Source organism: Scyliorhinus torazame, chromosome 21 (genome assembly GCF_047496885.1).
Source record: "Scyliorhinus torazame isolate Kashiwa2021f chromosome 21, sScyTor2.1, whole genome shotgun sequence".
NCBI classification, from domain to species: domain Eukaryota; kingdom Metazoa; phylum Chordata; class Chondrichthyes; order Carcharhiniformes; family Scyliorhinidae; genus Scyliorhinus; species Scyliorhinus torazame.
Genome location: NC_092727.1, coordinates 46,591,480 through 46,613,582, shown reverse-complemented (window position 1 = coordinate 46,613,582; position 22,103 = coordinate 46,591,480). Strand labels below are relative to the sequence as shown.

General features: G+C 46.8%; 1 protein-coding gene across 4 annotated transcripts in view; it reads left to right on the top strand.

The window, feature by feature from the left end:
• The first annotated feature begins 11,110 nt into the window (after window positions 1-11,110).
• Window positions 11,111-22,103, top strand: part of slc37a2 (solute carrier family 37 member 2) — a 103,575-nt gene continuing 92,582 nt past the window's right edge. For 2 of the 4 annotated variants that reach the window (XM_072486748.1, XM_072486746.1), the window contains exon 1: window positions 11,111-11,567. In XM_072486748.1, the coding sequence (XP_072342849.1) occupies window positions 11,506-11,567 (62 nt within the window). In that variant the 5' untranslated portion in view covers window positions 11,111-11,505. The remainder of the gene's footprint in view (window positions 11,568-22,103) is intronic. The other 2 variants (XM_072486750.1, XM_072486749.1) reach the window with 1 other exon arrangement.

Genomic DNA, 22,103 nt, shown 5'->3' with positions numbered 1-22,103 from the left:
GGCCACCTAAGAGTATTTCTTCATTGGCAGCAAGCAGATTCAACAATGGTCTTTAATGTTATCTATACATTCCTTCGCAATCAAATACCGTCAGTTTGAGAGCCAAGCCAATGCTGATGCATTATCACGTTTGCCTTTGCCTACTGGTCAGATACCATCCAGTAGTGAAAATATATTTTATTGTTTTACAGAATATCTCCCCGTAACTGCAGCTTTGATCTAACAGCAGACCAGAAATGATCCCGTGATGGGGAAAGTGCTGGAAATGGTGTTAAAAAGGAGTATAGTGAGTACGCATCCCAAATTAAAGCCATGGGCGAGATTGACCGTTCCCCAACGCCGATTTTGGAATCGGTAATCGGGCGGAGAATCCTTTTTGACGCCGAAATCGGGGGTGGCGCCTGTTTGCAGGTTTTTGTATGCTCCGCCCCCTCCAAAATGGCATCATCGCGTTGCATGCCATTGGGACGGCCTTAGCTCGTCACCTGAAGGCCCGCCCGCGATGGGCCGAGTTTCCGACTGTGCGTTTGATGTATGGTCTCAGCGGTCAGGAAAACCGGTGTGGCAGCTGAGGACTGTCCAGCACCGCTACAGTCAGGCAGGAGCTATGCTGCTGCCTCGGGGGGGGCCTTCCGCGAGGGCTGGGTGGGACTGGTGGGGGGAGGCCAGGGGGACACTTTTATGGCGCAACCGCTGCAGGTCGTCGTGCGCATGCGTGGCCACAGCCATTCTCCACCTGTTTTTATCGTGGGAGCCAATAGTTTTATGCGGCGTGGCTGCGAGCCCCTCACTGGTCACAGAATCATTAAGGAGACGGCGGTGATTTTTTGGATGTAAAACACTGCAGATCCTCTGCACGTAGGCTCAAATACGGTGAATCCAGCTCCATATGTTTACAGAAAACTTGAGCTGACAGTACAGGGTGGTTGCCTGTTGTGGGGATGCGGATAATAATTCCTCCAAACTTGCGACAAAGATTATTGGAACAAGAAGGACACCTGGGTATAGTTCAAATGAAGGAACTTGCGAGGAGCTACTTCTGGTGGCCAGACATCGATGCCCAGATTGAGGAACAAGTAGGACATGCCAGTCATGTGCACGGGTAAGGAACACGCCACTGTTATGCCCATTGCATCCATAGGTATAGCCAAAAATTCCTTGGCACCATAGAAAGGTTACAACACAGAAGGAGGTAATTTGGCCTATCTTGTCCATGCCAGCCCGAGGACACCCAGGTGCCCTTTCCAATCCCACCTTCCTGCACCCATTTCATAGCCCTGTAGCTTACAGCACTTAAGGTGCAGATTCAGGTACTTTTTAAAATAGTTTAGGGTCTCTGCCTCCACCACCAACTCAGGCAGCAAATTCCAGATTCCCACTACCCTGTGTGTAAAAAAAAAAAAAAAAGAAGTCCCCCTACACCTTCTGCCACTTATCTAAAATCTATGTCCCTTGGTTCTAGAATTCTCCACCAAGGGAAATAATTTTATCCTGTCCACCCGATCTCTTCCCCTCATAATTCTGTACACCTCAATTAAGTCACCCCTCAGCTTCTTTGTTCCAAGGAAAATAACCCCAACCTATCCAATCCCTCCTTGTAGCTACATTTTCCAACCTTGTCAACATTTTAAAAAATCTCTTCTGCACTCTCGCCAGAGTAATTACGACCTTCCTGTAATGTGGTGACCAGAATTGCACTCAATACTCCAGTTTTGGCCTCACCCATGTTTTATACAATTTCAACATTATATCCTAACTTGCCAATGAAGGAGAGAATTCCATATTCTTTCTGTACAACATTGTCTAGTGAACTGCTGCCTTTAGGGACCTGTATACTTTTACACCAAGATCTCTCACTTCATCTACCTCTCTTAGTATATTCTCATTTATTGTGTACCCCCTCATTTATTGTGTACCCCCTATCTACATATTGACTTTGCAGGTTCATGGGAGGGGCACATGTTCATGGTTGTCATCGATGCAGACTCCAAATGACCCGAGATAGTCCTGATGAAGTCAACAACCTCAGAAAAAAACTATCAAAAATCTCGCCAGATTTGGGAAAGTAAAACAAATTGTGTGTTAATGGTCCACGGTTCAGGGGTATGAGGCCTATTAAAGATGAGTGGTATCCAGCACATAAAATCAGCACCTTACTATCCATCCACGAATAGTTTAGCCAAAAGGTCTGTCCAGTCCTTAAATCGTACAATGAAAGCATCCAAGAATCAAAGTTCATTAAATCGCCGCCACAGTTTCTTGACAAAGTATCGCAATACCACACCTCTGACTACTCAGAGTTCCCACTGAAGAGGAAGCTGAGAACTACTTTTGATCTACTTTTACCGCACGAGAAATCTGAGATAGTAAAACGCAATCAGCAGTTGCAAATCTTAAGAGAAGCTAATTCCAAAAGACTCCTGTTTCAACAAGGAGAGCAAGTTTTGGCACGCAGTTATATGACCAGCAAAGAGTGGGTTTCTGCAACTGTATTGGCTCAAACTGGCCCTGTCTCTGATACAGCACAAACTGAAGATGTGCTAATGTGGAAATGGCATACAGGTCAGTTGTTAGCTACACGCATCAATGTGCCAGTGGTGTGTCTGCCAGAACAACCACCGGATGAAGTGCCATCCATACTACCAGATGGTGTGACTGTAACTTCTGGTCAATCGGCAGAAACTAAAATTGCTGTTGAACTCCTCACTGTACTAGTCTTCCTTCTGCAAGAGACTGTAACATCTTCCAGGGTAGAGACATCCTCTGAAGACTCGAAGAGCACTTCTAAGATCAAGAACAACAAAATCCCTGAAGTGCGCAGGAAACCAATGCGGAATAGACGCCCACCAGATCGTCTTTCCTATTAACTGTATTATTGCTATGTAATGATTTATTACCTGCCAAATAGCCATAATGACAATGTAAAAGTACTATGGTCATTGTTGTCATGGGACCTTAGAAGTAAAGGGGGAGGGATGTTATATATGGGGTTGTTGTTGTGGTCTAATGGTCTAGTCCAGACATTGTCAAACTCAGGGGCGCGACCCGCAGATGGGTCGCATGTAGGTGTCGGGAGGGTCGCGGAGCCATCCGTCGCAGCGCTCCCAATCGCACAAATTCGCACGCAACAGCCGCAGCAGCCGGCTTGTAATTTGGCTGCGACCAGCCTTCAAAATGGCCAGGAACAGATTATTTAAAATTTGGCTGCAGTTTTTTTATATGGTCGCAGCCTTTTTTTTTTTCAAGTTCGGGGGGCCAAAGGGACCATTGGGGCCAAAGGGACCCAAAACCATTTCTTTCATTTTTGTCAGCAACAAACAAGGTAAGAGAAAATGGTGGGTCGTGCTGGTCGGCCGGCATGGGCCGCAAAGGTTGGCCAGCGTGGGTTGCAAAGTTCGGCCGCCGTGGGTCGCGAAGGTTGGCTGGGTTGGGTCCCGAAGGTTGGCCAGTTGGTAAAAATGGGTCCCCGGGAAAAAAGTTTGAAAAACACTGGTCTAGTCTAGTCACGTGATAGTCAGATAGTAGAAAGCTGCTTCCCGGGCTTTGCCTCAGTCTAGATCAGCAGTGGGCAACCTGCAACTCAAAGCCGTATGTGACCCATCTGGGTTCTGAGTGAGGCCCACGAGACATTTTGTTGACTGTTGCCCACGTGTCAGGTTGCCACATTCTGCTGGCTTCCATCTGCATTGTTTTTTTCCTCTCGGTCTGAAGTGACTCGCACATACAAGGGCAAGTGAAGTGAGGTGTGTGCTAATTGCTCACAACATTAACTGTGACAGCTGTGCACTTGCTCCCTGTCCAAATATTTATTTTGTTTTTACCACTTGAAGTTAATGGTAGTTCTATTCATATATAAATGATTCAGCATTTTCTATAACTTATGAAATATTCGCCATGTATCAAATGTATTTCATCTTATTCATGGGGTCATGTTTCGTGAACAAGCCCGATTTCAATCTCATGGCCCACCGAGATGAAGAAGGGCTACACATGCAGTCCACTCACTAGCTAGGTCTAGATCAAGCCTTTGTACAGTTAACACCTCTTCAATAAACCTGTTTGCTATTTGCATTCAACCCACATGCTTCTACTTCATGTTCTTTCATCCTGAGAGTACAGAACAACATAAGGGATGAAAATCATTTGAATGCCTTTTACTTTACATATGACTCAAAAGTTGAAACCTTTGTTGAAGCACCTTCTGTCTGTTACTCACCTTTCATGACAGCCTGGTGCCCAGCTCAAGTCTGATTGACCTGAAATCAAGAGCCACTATTCCTATTGAACAACAAACATGTTACCATGCCAGTTAAGAGGATGACCTGTGAGAATCCCAGTTAGTGATCCTCACTGTTGAGTTCAGATCTTGACTTCTGTCTTGCCTTCTGTTCCCTCACCCCCAGTCCCCACCCCCCCAACAATCCAACGCATCTTCCTCTTCCAGCCTTAGTTGGGGGGGGGGGGGTGGATTCAGCCCATCTATCCTCTCTAACCTACCTTTCCTCTTGCTGAATCCCACTCATCTGAAACATTTTGTTAAGTCCTTTCGATCTGCGTCCACCTTCTCACAGCATCAAAATAGCCTTCATTAGGGGCTGGTATAGCACAGTGGGCTAAACAGCTGGCTTCTAATGCAGAACAATGTCAGCAGCACGGGTTCAATTCCTGTACCGGGCTCCCCGAACAGGCAGCGAATGTGGCGACTAGGGGCTTTTCACAGTAACTTCATTGAAGCCTACTTGTGACAATAAGTTATTATTATCAAATCTTGATCAAACATGTTGATGATGCTCAGCTCTACCTCCACCACCTCTCTCTCAATCCTTCCAATGCCTGTATACTGTCAAACTGTTTTATTTTAATTGTCTGGGTTGTTTTACTCCAGCTCAGCTGTAACCATCATCTTTAGTCCCTGTTACCCCTGCCATTGAACTCCTTCCCCAGCCCCCTGCACTGCATCACCTTATCAGGCTCAACCAGACCATTCACTTTCTATGCATCCTGTTTGACTCTGATCTGAGATTTAAACCCTATGTCAAAGAACAAAGAACAATACAGCACAGGGGGAACAGGCCCTCCTGCCCTCCAAGCTCGGACCGGTCATGATACCAACCTTGGCCAAACCCTCAGCACTTCCTTGTGCTGTATCCCTCTATACCCATCCTATCCATGTGTTGGTCAAGACCATAAGACCATAAGACATAGGAGCGGAAGTAAGGCCATTCGGCCCATCGAGTCCACTCCACCATTCAATCATGGCTGATTTCAACTCCATTTACCCGCTCTCTCTCCATAGCCCTTAATTCCTCGAGAAATCAAGAATTTATCAACTTCTGTCTTAAAGACACTCAACGTCCTGGCCTCCACCGCCCTCTGTGGCAATGAATTCCACAGACCCACCACTCTCTGGCTGAAGAAATTTCTCCTCATCTCTGTTCTAAAGTGACTCCCTTTTATTCTAAGGCTGTGCCCCCGGGTCCTAGTCTCCCATGCTAATGGAAACAACTTCCCTACATCCACCCTATCTAAGCCATTCATTATCTTGTAAGTTTCTATTAGATCTCCCCTCAACCTCCTAAACTCCAATGAATATAATCCCAGGATCCTCAGACGTTCATCGTATGTTAGGCCTACCATTCCTGGGATCATCCGTGTGAATCTCCGCTGGACCCGCTCCAGTGCCAGTATGTCCTTCCTGAGGTGTGGGGCCCAAAATTGCTCACAGTATTCTAAATGGGGCCTAACTAATGCTTTATAAAGCTTCAGAAGTACATCCCTGCTTTTATATTCCAAGCCTCTTGAGATGAATGACAACATTGCATTTGCTTTCTTAATTACGGACTCAACCTGCAAGTTTACCTTTAGAGAATCCTGGACTAGGACTCCCAAGTCCCTTTGCACTTCAGCATTATGGATTTTGTCACCGTTTAGAAAATAGTCCATGCCTCTATTCTTTTTTCCAAAGTGCAAGACCTCGCACTTGCCCACGTTGAATTTCATCAGCCATTTCTTGGACCACTCTCCTAAACTGTCTAAATCTTTCTGCAGCCTCCCCACCTCCTCCATACTACCTGCCCCTCCACCTATCTTTGTATCATCGGCAAACTTAGCCAGAATGCCCCCAGTCCCATCATCTAGATCGTTAATATATAAAGAGAACAGCTGTGGCCCCAACACTGAACCCTGCGGGACACCACTCGTCACCGGTTGCCATTCCGAAAAAGAACCTTTTATCCCAACTCTCTGCCTTCTGCCTGACAGCCAATCGTCAATCCATGTTAGTACCTTGCCTTGAATACCATGGGCCCTTATTTTACTCAGCAGTCTCCCGTGAGGCACCTTATCAAAGGCCTTTTGGAAGTCAAGATAGATAACATCCATTGGCTCTCCTTGGTCTAACCTATTTGTTATCTCTTCAAAGAACTCTAACAGGTTTGTCAGGCACGACCTCCCCTTACTAAATCCATGCTGACTTGTCCTAATCTGACCCTGCACTTCCAAGAATTTAGAAATCTCATCCTTAACAATGGATTCTAGAATCTTGCCAACAACCGAGGTTAGGCTAATTGGCCTATAATTTTCCATCTTTTTCCTTGTTCCCTTCTTGAACAGGGGGGTTACAACAGCGAGTTTCCAATCCTCTGGGACTTTCCCTGACTCCAGTGACTTTTGAAAGATCATAACTAGCGCCTCCACTATTTCTTCAGCTATCTCCTTTAGAACTTAGGATGTAGTCCATCTGGGCCCGGAGATTTATCAATTTTTAGACCTCTTAGTTTCTCTAGCACTTTCTCCTTTGAGATGGCTACCATATTCAACTCTGCCCTCTGACTCTCCGGAATTGTTGGGATATTACTCATGTCTTCTACTGTGAAGACTGACGCAAAGTACTTATTTAGTTCCTCAGCTATTTCCTTGTCTCCCATCACAAAATTACCAGCGTCATTTTGGAGCGGCCCAATGTCAGCTTTTGCCTCCCGTTTGTTTTTAATGTATTTAAAGAAACTTTTACTATCATTCCTAATGTTATTGGCTAGCCTACCTTCAAATTTGATCCGCTCTTTCCTTATCTCTCTCTTTGTTATCCTCTGTTTGTTTTTGTAGCCTTCCCAATCTTCTGACTTCCCACTACTCTTTGCCACATTATAGGCTTTCTCTTTTGCTTTGATGCATTCCCTAACTTCCTTTGTCAGCCATGGCTGCCTAATTCCCCCTCTGATAACCTTTCTTTTCTTTGGGATGAACCTCTGTACTGTGTCCTCAATTACTTCCAGAAACTCGTGCCATTGCTGTTCTACTGTCTTTCCCACTAGGCTCTGCTCCCAGTCTGATGCCTTTTGAACGCCGTTAATGTATATGCTTCCACAACCTCCCCTGGCAACGCGTTCCAGGCACTCACCACGCCATTCTTACCTGGTTTGGCCTACATGTGGCAGCAATATTGTTGACTCTTAACTGCCCTCTGTAATGGCCTAGCAAGTGATCAGGGATGGGCACCAAATGCTAGCCTGGCCAGTGATGCCAGATCCCATTAAAGAATAAAATACATTTGCTGGTTTTCCATCATCAAACCTGCTCACCCATCATTACTGACCTGTTGGCCAATTGGTGACTGAGTTGCCACTAATACGAGATATTTCAAATTTTCATTCTCCATTCCTTCATCCTGCAGACTCTAGTGTAATATCCTTACTGACGTCTGTGTCCCTCTGCAACAATTACGATTGACAGAAAAGTCTTCAGCTGCCTGAGTCTTACTCTTCAGAACGTCTTCCCTTAATATCTCCCTAAATCTTCTCAGGGGCCAGCTGAGTTTCCAGTCACTTCAATACATCCTTTCTAGTCCCATATCCAAGCCTTGACACCAATTCATAGTATCATAGAATTTGCAGTGCAGAAGGCCATTTGGCCCACCGAGTCTGCACCGGCCCACACCTCCACCCTATCTCTGTAACCCAGTAACCTCACCTAATCTTTTTGGACACTAAGGGCAATTTAGCATGGCCAATCCACCTAACCTGCACATCTTTGGACTGTGGGATTAGTGAATAAATGGAAATTACTGTTCACACCATATTGAAAATGTAATAACACAAAGACACTTTTAATTCACAATTAACCCTGTTCCTAACCTGTTTACATTTGGCATTTCCCCAGGGATGGAGCAAATTATTTGTAGAAGCAAGAGCAGATATTGGGAGGAAAAGTCAAATCAATGGTTAGTAACGCATATGGGTGGGCAGCATGGTAGCATAGTGGTTAGCACAATTGCTTCACAGCTCCAGGGTCCCAGGTTAGATTCCCGGCTTGTGTCACTGTCTGTGCTGAATTTGCACTTCTCCCTGTGTGTGCGTGGGTTTTCTCCGGGTGCTGTGGTTTCCTCCCACAGTCCAAAGATGTGCAGGTTCGGTGGATTGGCCATGCTAAATTGCCCATAAGTGTTCAAAATTGCCCTTAGTGTTGGGTGGGGTTACTGGGTTATGGGGATAGGGTGGAGGTGTGGGCTTGGGTAGGGTGCTCTTTCCAAGAGCCGGTGCAGACCTGATGGGCCGAATAGCCTCCTTCTGCACTGTAAATTCTATATGGGACCCTCAGCTTTGTTGAGGAAATGCGCAAGGAAGTTATACCAAGGTTTTTGTATATCACTCGCCGGGTCTCAGCAGGAGAACTGTGTTTAATTCGGGGCACGGCAGATTTGAGGAAGAAAATCAATGGGTTGCGGAAGTGGGAGGAGGTGGCAGTGAAAATGTACTGAAATGGTCTCAGTGATGAGGAATGTCAGTTAATTAGAGAAATTGGACTGAATTCTCTGCTTTACGACACCAGCAGTGAGAATCTCAATCAGGTGGAGAATTGCGCGAAACAGAAAAAATATCCATTTTGCACCCAGTGCCGATTTCGACGCTATGTTCCGGTCCTTTACTGGCGGCGTTATCAAAGGTTGTGCCCTGCGCCGACGGGTCCGTGCAAATCCATCATTTGAATGTATTGAAATATCATTAGCGGTTTGGACACTTCATGCTTCACCTCTTCTCAACATTCTGCCCCTCTAAGATGGATGCCTTGAGGGTGCGAATTGCTGCAAGTATTTACAAGCGGGTACTGAACACTGTGGCTGCTGAAGGGGCGCGGGAGGCTAGAAAAACTCAAAAGCTCTCAAATATTGTCGGGCTCTGCTGCGGGGGTGCTTGCGGACCGGGGGCAGTTGCAGGGATCGACTTGATGCCAAGTCCGTGAGCTAGGGTTGTCCCCCTCGGGATTGGGGTGGCCTGGCTCAGACCACAATTGCTGAAGTATATTGTTTAAATGTACCCCTTTGGTGCTACTTAGAGGCTCCTGGCTGCTCACATTGCTGACTGCTCACAGTCTCCTGTGAATGCAGAGAACCTCGGGTCATCTGGGAGCCCACCTAGCCTACCCCTCTGGGCACTTCCTACTCCAGCTGTATCTTCAGCTCAATAAGTGGCCCACCAGATGTTGGTACTCCTCAGAAACGCTGCCCCACTGCAGAGGAATCAGGGGATTAGCAGAGCTCATCCCAACCAAAGGACACCTGCACCGTGGCCTTTTGAACCCATCCTGGTTCTCTGCCCTCTCAGGGCAGAGGCCTCATCAGTGAGCCCCACCTCTCATGATCATGAGCTGTCTCCTCCTGGTGAGGGTGGCAGCACTGACTGCCTCTGCCACCACCTCCCAGGCACTGTTCAGGAGGGCAGGCTTGAGTCTGAGGCCCAACCTGGCGAAGAGGCTGTCCCTCCTGTCCCCAGTGGCATCAAGCATTGGGTCCACCTCGGACTCCCGAATTCAGAGGCAGGTCTTCTCTGAGCCATTCTTGTGGCTGCAGTGAGTGTGTAGTAAGTGGAGATTTTAAAATCAACTGTCAAGCTGTTGGGCACTAATTCCGGCCCCAGCAGTTACAACACCCGCAGGGCCGGGAATTGCTCTCAATTCGCACAAGGAGAGTGCATGTCCTGACTCGCTTACCGAATAGCTCCCCCAACAGAAACTCGATTTGCACGCTGTCCAGTCCCGGCGAGAACACAACTCTCCCAAAAGGAGAATTCAGCCCACTTTGTTGTAAATTGAATGTAAAACTGGAGAGGTTGGGCTTGTTGCCTGTGGAGCAGAGAAAGTTGAGGGTAAAGATAATAGAAGTGTTCAAAATTCTGATGCAGAACTAGGCAGAAATGGTTGTACTGCTATATGAGTCAATAAGCAGATCGAAGGTAACTATGGCTGAAAGAACCAGAGGGGGAGTGAGATTTTAGAAATACAGAAAATAGGAATGAGTAGGCCATTCAGCCCATCGAGCCTGTTCTGCCATTCAATATGATCACGGCTGATCCGCCTTTTCACCCCATACTCTTGCTCTCTTCCCACACCGTTAGAGTCTAGAAATCTATCTATTTCTCAAATATACTCAAATCACTTGAGATAATAACTTTCAAAAGGGAGTTGCTTAAATAATTTTGGAGAGGGGTGAAAGAGCAGGGTGAGGGGGGGGGGGGCAGGGCTTGGGTAGGAGGGAGTAGAGCAAGGAGAAGGTGCAGGAATTGGGGGGTAGAGCAGGGTCTGGGGGGCTGTGGGGATTGTCGATTTAGGGAGGGGAGATTGCAGGCTTTAGGATGATAAAGTGATGTGGGGTGCAGGCCTGTGGGATAGAATGGGTTGGGGGGTAGGGTAGAACGAAATGGGAGGTGCAGGATTTGGGGGGCTGTAGTGCTCGGTGTGTGTGCAAGTCTGTGGGGGATAGAGCAGGCAAATGAGACCAATTGGAGAGCTGCTGTATACGAACGGTCGACTATGATTCTAGGAAACCATTAAAATCTTTTTCGTTCATTAAATTGGCAGGTCGGTTACAAAGTAACTCGGAGTTGAAGGAAATCAGTCGCATTCTCCTCGGTTGAATAATTTCAGATGAATGAGATCATCGAGTTTTACCGTCACTCAGTGATTAAAGCACAATAAAGTGCACGCAGCGACCAATGGCTGTGATGGTGATGGGGACAGTGTGAGATTGTGTTTGTTTCCACTGCAGCCTCAACTCCAACCAGTCCGGGGGCGGCAGGCTCGTCAGTTTCATTGGCTACGTTTTTTCCTGTCGTCAGTTTCAGCTGGGTCACATGTCGGTGGAAAATCTGCAATCCCGGCTGCTGCTTATGACTCGCCCTATCAGCCCTGTTCTCCAATGACTGGATTCATGTGATTGAATTGCAATTCAGTCCCCGGAAGCTTTCCCTCCGTCCGAAAATACAACATTTTGTTCCCCTGACCTGCGGTTGGCTACATTCGTCCCGAGCAATTTGTTACATCACCGGGGCCGTATGGATCCCACCAGAGTTTTAAAGCGGATCTCCCCATTCCAGCCTTCAATCACGGAGCCCTCAGGATCGTTCTGCCGACGCCGGGGCGATTGCTGAACCTTCTTGGGCGAGAGACTGGCAGCCGTTGCGGAAATTGTCGCGCTTTTATTTCCGTTTGAAAGCGCGTATCCCCGGGTGGATCATGGCTCGGGCTACGGTGCCTCCAGGGATTCGCTGTATCCAGGCGTTTTCCAGGGACAATTGGTAAGTGGGTGGGTGATTATAGGTTGTGGGTGTCCGCTGGAAGTGTGTGTGTGCGCTACCTGGTAACCGAGCCGGTGTCATTCCTTAGTTAGAGGCAACAAGCCGCTTTTACTCGGCTTGAGAGTGTTCTTTACAAAGCAGGACAAAGAAAGCTCTACTGTTCTCGATTGTGTGGCTGCCCCACTGCCTAGAGCTCCCTCTCTGAAACACTTTCCTGCTGAGAGGGTCCTTCAGGTTAGAATTGGTCCCCAGACTGTGACCCTTTGTCTGCAAAGCGGACTTGCTGCTCTTCCCGAGTGTCCACCTTGCCGCCCATTGCTTGCTGTTCAGCACCTTTACCTTTTCCACCCACCCCGGCCCCACTTTTTTTCCTGGTTCTAATCCTATTTTCCTCTCCCACTGTTACTGTGGAATAAGTGTCACCATGGTTTTCTCCTGTTCAGTTTGCTTCATGTGAAAATAAAAATGAAAACCGCTTATTGTCACAAGTCGGCTTCAAATGAAGTTACTGTGAAAAGCCCCTAGTCGCCACATTCCCGTGCCTGTTTGGGGAGGCTGGTACGGGAAGTTGGGTTCCACGTCACGGATTCTTCCTGATCTCTACAGATAATCAAGTAAAACTACACAGTATCTATTGACACACACACACCTTCATGGGATGTGGGATATTGCTGGTAAGCCAGAATTTGCTTGTCCTTGAACGAAACATTTAGGGCAGTTAAGGTTTTATTATTTTTTAAATAAATCTTTATTGTCACAAGTAGGCATACATTAACACTGCAATGAAGTTACTGTGAAAATCCCCCAATCTCCACATTCCAGCACTTGTTTGGGTACGTGGGAGAATTCAGAATTCTCAGCTGGTACAGGAATTGAACCTGTGCTGCTGGCCTTGTTCTGCATCACAAACCAGCTGTCTAGCCCACTGAGCTAAACCAGCCCTGCTGGTTTTGCTGTGGATCTGGAGTCACATTGTAGACCCGAATAGGTTGCCATGTCAGATTGCCTTCTCTGATGGATGTTCAAAAACCAGATGGGTTTAGAGTCCAGAGCTTTTACAGCATGGAATGAGATCCTTCAGCCCATCGTGTCTGTCCTGGCCATCAGGCATATATCTACTCTAATTCCATTTTCCAGCACTTGGTATGTAGCATATTGTTCCAAGTGCTCTTCTAAAATGTTGCGGGTTCCTGCCTCTACTGACCTTTCGGACAGTGAGTTTCAGTTCCAACCACTTTTCCTCACACCCCATCTAAACCTCCTGCTCCTTACCTTAAATTAGGCCCCTTGGTTGTTACCCCTGCTAAAGAGAGAAGTTCCTCCAACCCCATATATGCCCTTCATGGTTTTATACGCCAATGACATCTGCTCTAAGGAAAACAATGTCTGCCTGTCTGGTCTCTTGATAGCTGCCACGCTCAACCCAGGAATCATAGAATCACTACAGTACAGAAGGAGGCTATTCGACCTGTCGAGTCTGCACCAACCCTTCAAAAGTGCATTTAGAAGGCCCATGCTCCCACCCTATCCCCATAGCCTTGTAACTCCATCTATCCTTCTGGACACGAAGGGGCAGTTTAACTGAAGGGGCCAATCCACTTCACTTGCACATCTTTGTACTGGGTGGAAACCCACCACACACTGGGGAGAAGGTTGGAATTGAACCTGGGTCTTTGACACTGTGTGACACTAACTACTGTGCCACCCTGGTGAATCTCCTCATCACCCTCTCCAGTGCAATCACTTTTTTTCCTACAGTGTGGCAACCAGAACTGCGCACAGTACTCCAGCTGTGTTCTAACCAGTGTTTTATATAGCCCCATCATAACCTCTCTGTTCTTGTATTCTATGCCTCTGCTAATAAAGGCACATATCCCATTTTCTTTCTTAACCACCTTATCCACCTGTCCTTCTGTCTTCAGGGATATAGGAACATACACACCTCTGTGCTTCCTAGATTCCTACCATTCAATGTATATTTCCTTGCCTTGTTTGTCCTCCCAAAATACATTGCTCCACACTTTTCAGGATTAAATTCTATTTGCCACTGTTCTGCCCATCTGACCAACTGTCTATAATGTCCTGCAGGGTTTTCCTTCTCCACCAATTTATTGTGATCTGCGAACGTGCTGATCAACACATCCAGATCGTTAAGGTAGATTAACAACAGCAAGGGGTCAAGCACCAATCCCTGCGGAACACCACTGGGTGTTCTAGTCACCAAAAACAACCTTTTTGAAGAACACCTGCCACCAAATCAACTTTGGATCCAAGGATCTTGTCTTCTTGACTAATCTCTCATGCAAGACCTTGTCAAAAGCCTTGCTGTAGTCCATCTAGTCTACATCAATTGCACTGCCCTCATCTACACATCTAGTCACCATCTCGCAAAATTCTTTCAAATTTGTAATTTCCCTACTGCTGAAGTTAGACTCACTGGCCTGTAATTTCCTACGTTTTCCATTCTTGAATAACAGTGCCACATTATCTGTCCTCTCTAAGACACCTCTCCTGTGGCCAGAGAGGATTTGAAAATTATTTGGTACAATTGATAGTTTGGTCACTATTACTGAGAACAGTTTTCAATTCCAGATTTATAACTGGAGTGTAAATTCCACCAGCTGCCATGGTGGGATTTGAACCTGCACCCCAGAACATTTAATCAGGGTCTCTGGATTGCTGGCCCAGTAACTATTATTCAGGCCTGGCTGGTTGCCTTTCTGATGGCCAGATGTGTAACAGCACCAAAAGAGGCTGCCTGTTCACCCAAATAACACTGGATTCTGTACAGATGTTTGTTCAGGTGCTCCTCCCAAGATCTGCTTTTTTTTTTTTCTTTTCTTTGTCATGTCACCACAGGCGTTGGGTGGGGGGGGGACTGGAAAGTTGGGGCCTTCCTGATGTGGTATCATGGTTCAACCTTTTAACTAACCCGGCTCTGTCAGGGTAGCCAGCAGTATGGAGCTAAAGACACTTCAAGCACCGGCAGTGACTACTTAGTCCATTGGGTCTGCCTGAAGAATCCACTACCAACCCCACTATCTTCGGGCAACCATGTGCTGCCATCTTCTTCAAATATTGACCACTTTTTCCCTCTTGTGTGCGATGCAATAGTCTGTGTTAACCTTCTCTCTTGATAGTTTCACACTTCCAACAGCACTGGAGAAATTTCTCTACTTTGTTCTTGATGATCATTTGGGGGGGTTTGACTAGAGGGATTAGTGGAAATAATTCTGTATTCAGCCCATTAACTCGTCCAGCATTTAAATATATATTTTTTTAATCAGCTATAAAATCTCATCTCCCCTACTTGACCCTGGCAGAAATTGTTAAATAATCTTTATTGTCACAAGTAGGCTTCCATTAACACTACAATGAAGTTACTGTGAAAAGCCCCCAGTTGCCACATTCCAGCACCTGTTCGGGTACACACGGGGAGAATTCAGAATTCTCAGCTGGTACAGGAATTGAACCTGCGCTGCTGGCCTTGTTCTGCATCACAAACTAGCTGTCTAGCCCACTGAGCTAATAATTACTGGCTAGCTAAAATCCCCTCCCCTCGTAACTGTTTGTCATCCATTGAATGGTTGACGGATATTTTGGGGTGGGGTAAACCAGCTGGAGAGTTGTGGGGACTTAGTGATGCTATTAGCTGTCAGTGCTAGTCGGCTCCTGTAATTTTCAGACATTGGTTGCAATGGTGCAAGTAAGATAAAGGTTCTTGGCAGAAAGTTAGTGGTATAGTGTGACATGTAGCTGTGCCCAGTCTTCTTGTTAAGGATGTGGAGATGCTGGCGTTGGACTGGGGTGAGCACAGTAAGAAGTCTTACAACACCAGGTTAAAGTCCAACAGGTTTGTTTCGAATCACTAGCTTTCGGGGCGCTACTCCTTCCTCCGGTGAATGAAGACTGCCTCTCCAGCAGCGTGCAGCTCCCTTTTTGGGAGGAAGTCTCGTTCTGATTTGCTAAAGTTAGTTTGGACAGTCATGACGCCAGATTCTGGCGATTGTGGCAAGAGTAGATTAACAATGAAACACACTTGTGCCCTGGCACAGCCCTACCCTGAGGGGAAAAATGAATGAGATTTAAAAACATTCCCTCCTCTGAATTTGCAGAACCAAATAGAATTTCCTCCTTGAACCTGACTGCGAGATATGGCAAAAGAAGACTAGGTCCCAGAGTGTCAATTTAAACTGACGTTCCAGCTTCCCGTGCAGCCTTGACTAACTGCTCTGTTTGACAAATGCAGTGAAACTATTCAGCCAATCGCAGGCTGATTCCACCAAGCATTTGTTGCTGATAGATTGGGCCTGTAATTGGCTGAATAGCTTTACCCATTTTTCAAATAGCAGCCTTGTTGGACGGTGAAAGAGCTCCCCGAGGTGTGACCACGGGGAAATCTTGACTTCTGCTGTTCCTTGACCTTGTCCAATATTCCACCTTAGGATACTTTAGGGCTAGATGCTTGGGTTGGAACATTTGACGCAAACTTAACTTTCATCCAATTGGGAGCAAGGAAGTACAGTTGAGAGAGGTGGCAGGTATGAGTGGGTTGTCTTATGAGGAAAGGTTGGAGAGGTTTGGTTTGTATCCACTGGAGTTTAGAGGAGTTGAGAGGTGACTTGATCGAAACCTTTAAAATCCTGAGGAGTATTCACAGGATAGCTGCGGAGAGGACATTTTCCCCCTTGTCAGAGAAACAAGAGCTAAGGGCCACTGTTTAAAAATAAGGTGTGGCAGTGGGCATGGTCACTTTGGAATGCTGAAAGGCTGTGGAGGGAAAGACGTGTTTGATGAAATTGGAGTCAAGGTAGCAAAAATGGCAGAGAATTATCTGTCAGATTTGTGGATTGGAAGATGAGTAGATCCCCAAGTAATTCTGGGAGGGAATTTTAAGTTTCTTGCTTGACTATGGATTCATCACAAAGAACAAAGACAAGCACAGGAACAGGCCCTTCGGCCCTCCAAGCATGTGCTGACCATGCTGCCTATCTAAACTAAAATCTTCTACACTTCCGGGGTCCGTATCCCTCTATTCCCATTCTATTCATGTATTTGTCAAGATGCCCCTTGTACGTCGCCGTCATCCCTGCTTCCACCACCTCCTCCGGCAGCGAATTCCAGGCACCCACTACCCTCTGTGTTAATAAAAAAAATAAAAATTAAAAATTAAAAAAAAACTTGCCTCTTACATCTACTCTAATCCTTGCCCCTCGCACCTTAAACCTATGCCCCCTGGTAATTGACCCCTCTACCCTGGGGAAAAGTCTCTGACTATCCACTCTGTCTATGCCCCTCATAATTTTGTAGACCTCTATCAGGTCGCCCCTCAACTTCCTTCATTCCAGTGAGAATAAACAAGTCTATTCAACCTCTCATAGCTAATGTCCTCCATACCAGACAACATCCTGGTAAATCTCTTCTGCACCCTCTCTAAAGCCTCCATCCTTCTGGTAGTGTGGCGACCAGAATTGAACACTATACTCCCAATTGTGGCCTAACTAAGGTTCTATACAGCTGCAACATGACTTGCCAATTTTTATACTCCATGCGCTGACCAATGAAGGCAAGCATGCCGTATGCCTCCTTGACTACCTTCTCCACCTGTGTTGCCCTTTTCAGTGACATGTGGACCTGTACACCAAGATCTCTCTGATTGTCAATACTCTTGAGGGTTCTACCATTCACTGTATATTCCCTACCTGTATTCGACCTTCCAAAATGCATTACCTCCCATTTGTCCGGATTAAACGCCATCTGCCATCTCGCCACCCAAATCTCCAAACGATCTAAATCCTGCTGTATCCTCTGACAGTCCTCATCGCTATCCGCAATTCCACCAACCTTTGTGTCATCTGCAAACTTACTAATCAGACCAGTTACATTTTCCTCCAAATCATTTATATATACTACAAACAGCAAAGGTCCCAGCACTGATCCCTGTGGAACACCAGGAGTCATAGCCCTCCAATCAGAAAAGCACCCTTCCATTGCTACTCTCTGCCTTCTATGACCTAGCCAGTTCTGTATCCATCTTGCCAGCTCACCTCTGATCTTGTGTGACTTCACCTTTTTGTACCAGTCTGCCATGAGGGACCTTGTCAAAGGCCTTGCTGAAGTCCATATGGTCAACATCCACTGCCCTACCTGCATCAATCATCTTTGTGATCTCCTCGAAAAACTCTTATGAAGTTAGTGAGACACGACTTCCCCTTCACTAAACCGTGCTGCCTCTCGCTAATACGACCACTTGCTTCCAAATGGGAGTAGATCCTGTCTCGAAGATTTCTCTCCAGTAATTTCCCTACCACTGACGTAAGGCTCACCGGCCTGTAGTTCCCTGGATTATCCTTGCTAACCTTCTTAAACAAAGGAACAACATTGGCTATTCTCCAGTCCTTCGGGACATCACTTGAAGACAATTAGGATCCAAAGATTTCTGTCGAGGCCTCAGCAATTTCCTCTCTTGCCTTCTTCAGTATTCTGGGGTAGATCCCAACAGGCCCTGGGGACTTATCCACCTTAATATTTTTCAAGATGCCCAACACCTTGCCTTTTTGGATCATAATGTGACCTAGGCTATCTACACGCCCTTCTCCAGACTCAACATCCACCAATTCCCTTCTCTTTGGTGAATACTGATGCAAAGTATTCATTTAGTACCTCGGCCACTTCCTCTGGCTCCACACATAGATTCCTTCCCCTGTCCTTCAGTGGGCCAACCCTTTCCCTGGTTACCCTCTTGCTTTTTATGTATGTGTAAAAAGCCTTGGGATTTTCCTTAACCCTATTTGCCAATGACCTTTCGTGACCTCTTCTAGCCCTCCTGACTCCTTGCTCAAGTTCCTTCCTACTTTCCTTATATTCCTCACAGGCTTTCTGTTCCCAGCCTTCTAGCCCTGACAAATGCCTCCTCTTTCTTATTGACGAGGCCTACAATATCTTTAGTTATCCAAGGATCATGAAATTTGCCATATTTATCCTTCTTCCTCACAGGAACATGTCGGTCCTGAATTCCGTTCAACTGACATTTGAAAGCATCCCACATGTCAGATGTTGATTTCCCCTCAAACATCCGCTCCCAATCTATGTTCTTCAGTTCCTGCCTAATACTGTTATAATTAGCCTTCCCCAAATTTAGCACGTTCACCCTAGGACCACTCTTATCCTTGTCCACCAGCACTTTAAAACTTACTGAATTGTGGTCACTGTTCCCAAAATGCTCCCCGACTGCAACTTCTACCACTTTGCCTGGCTCATTCCCCAGGTCCAGTACAGCCCCTTCCCTAGTTGGGCTATCTACGTGTTGTTTTAAGAAGCCCTCCTGGATGCTCCTTACAAACTCTGCCCCATCCAAAACCCTAGCACTAAGTGAGTCCCAGTCCATATTGGGGAAGTTAAAGTCTCCCAACACAACAACCCTGTTGCTTTTACTCCTGTCTACCGATCTGCTCCTCTATCCCGCTGGCTGTTGGGAGGCCTGTCGTAAACCCCCAACATTGTGACTGCACCCTTCTTTTTCCGGATCTCTACCCATATAGCCTCGCTGCCCTCTTGAGGTGTCCTCCTGCAGTACTGCTGTGATATTCTCCTTAACCAGTAGCGCAATTCCTCCACCCCTTTTTACATCCCCCTCTATCCCACCTGAAACATCAAAATTCTGGAATGTTTAGCTGCCAATCCTGACCTTCCATCAACCAGGTCTCTCTAATGGCAACAACATCATAGTTCCAAGTACTAATCCATGCTCTTTATCTGCCTTGCCTGTTATACTTCTTGCATTAAAACATATGTACTTCAGGCCACCAGTCCCGCTGTTTTCAACAACATCCCCCTGTCTGCTCTTCCTCCGAGCCATAGTGGCCCTATTTCCTAGTTCTCCCTCAATTTTTTCACCTTCTGACCTATTGCTCCGGTACCCGCCCCCCCTGCCATACTAGTTTAAACCCTCCCGTGTGACACTAGCAAACCTCGCAGCCAGGTTATTTATGCCTCTCCAGTTTAGATGCAACCTGTCCTTCTTATACAGGTCACACCTGCCCCAGAAGAGCTCCCAGTGTTCCAGATGACTGAAACCCTCCCTCCTGCACCAGCTGTTTAGCTTTTAACTGCTCTATCTTCCAATTTCTAGCCTCATTGGCACGGGGAGTAATCCTGAGATTACAACCCTTGAGATCCTGTCTTTTAACTTTTTGCCTAGCTCCCTGAACAGGACCTCATCCCCCTTCCTGCTTATGTCGTTAGTACCAATATGTACCATGACCTCTGCCTGTTTGCCCTTCAGGGAGGCCCTTCTGGATGACCGCTACCCGTTCTGTAACATCTTGGACCCTGGCACCAGGGACGCAACATACCATCCTGGAGTCTCTTTCACGTCCACAGAAGCGCCTATCTGTGCCCTTGACTATAGATTCCCCTATGACTATTGCACTTGTAGCTGTCTCGGGAAGCAAATCCTTGTGAGACACCTTTCTGCTCCGCATTGTCTGATGCGCTCTCTTTTGACAGTGCGAATCTGAGAGGGCCTGAGAGAGGAGGGGGCTGGGTTTGGAGGGGATCTGATTCAGAACTGCTTGGAGGGAACTCATGTGAGACCTAATTTAGATAGGGGGTTTCATTGTGTCAGTCTCTGGGATCCTATTGAGAAAGCGGATCTACAAGTAGGTCACTGGGTTTGGGTCTAAAGTGTTCTCATTTAAGTGAACAGATGAGCAAAGTATGTTGTGTTTTGAAGTGGTTACTTAGCGTAGATCTGGACCAATGAGAAAGAAGGAACTAACGGATTTGATGAAATAGTGACTGGAGGAATCACTGAGCAGATTGGAGGGGATCATATTGAGTGAGGAGCTTTGAGGGGATCACATTCAGGAAACAAACCAAAGAAAAGGTAAATCCTGAAAGTGTTTTAATTGCAGACAGTAAAGGCAAGTTTTCTTTACTCTCCTTGCATCGCAATATTTAGCATCCTTGGATTTCAGCAAGGCAGTTATTCATAGACCTTTTTACAAGGCACTGATCAATTTGTGAATTTGTAACTCTGGCCTTTGGGGGGAGCCCGGATATGAAGGTGAGCACAGGGACACGCTAACTGTAAATCTGCCACCATTGGTCTGTGACACAATACCATTTGACAGCAGTGTCGTCGCTGTGATTTTAATTTTGGAAAATATTTTACTTTTTTTTAATTTTTTTTTTAGCAATTTTAATACAAAGCATACAATAACACAGCAAGAACCCCCTCCCTCCCCCTTCAACAGTATAACTTGGTTAACCGAGTCCCCCCAATGGCTAACAGTGATCAGCTCTTAAAAGTACTTTATAAATGGTTGCCTCTATGGTAAAACCCTCTACTGTAAACTTCACCTTCTCAAGGTGCAAAAACGTTGTCACCCAGCCACGCTTGGTGTTGCTCCAGCCCAACAGGATCTGCCTCCTTGCCACCAGTGAGGCAAAGGGCAGGACATCTGCCCCTGTCCGGCGTTCTGGCACAAAATGTTCAGGTTTGCCGACAGTCTCAAGAAAGGACCTCAAGAAGCCCAGAACATGTGCGTGTGGCGGCCCCCCCGAACACTTCTATCAACCACCCCTTCAAAAAAAACGACTCATGAGACTCTGCCTCACACAGGACAGGTTTGAGTTCACCCTCAGTACCTCACTCCAAACCACCACCTCCCAAATCATGGCATTTACTGTGCAGAAGAAGGCCATTCCGCCCATCGAATCTGCACCGCCCCTTTGAATGATTGGCCCCAGTTCCTCCACCCAATTTGCCTTCATGCCATCAACCGAGCATGTCTCCTCCCTCACTATTCACTGGTATATGGAGGTCGGATATTGGCTACCTCCTGGCCCGAGCAGGATGAGATCCTCTTGAGCAAGGTAAAAGTCTTGCTTCACTGGATAGGCAGAGAAGTACTTAGACCCAGCTACACACTTTGGAGGTATCTGAACCCATCAACTTCTGTAAGTCCATATTTTTCTTTCAATTCCCCCAGGCTAGCAAACCGACCCTCGGTCCCCACCTTCTTCTCCAAATCCCTTTCCTCCACTCCCTAAACACATCAGCATCTCTGATCCCATATTTTTTTAATCATAGAATTTACAGTGCAGAAGGAGGCCATTCGGCCCATGGAGTCTGCACCGGCTCTTGGAAAGAGCACCCTATCCAAGGTCAACACCTCCACCCTGTCCCCATAACCCAGTAACCCCACCCAACACTAAGGGCAATTTTGGACACACAGGGCAATTTATCATGGCAAATCCACCTAACCTGCACATCTTTGGACTGTGGGCGGAAACCGGAGCACCCGGAGGAAACCCACATGCGCACGGGGAGAAAGTGCAGACTCCGCACTGACAGTGACCCAAGCCGGAATCGAACCTGGGACCCTGGAGCTGTGAAGCAATTGAACTTTTCTCTCTATGCCCCCCCCCCCCCCCCCCCCCCCCCCCCGCTGTTTGCACTTGCGTTTGAGCCATTGGCCATTGCATTAAGAAGTTTTGGGAGTATGGAAAGGAATAGTGCGGGGTGGGGAT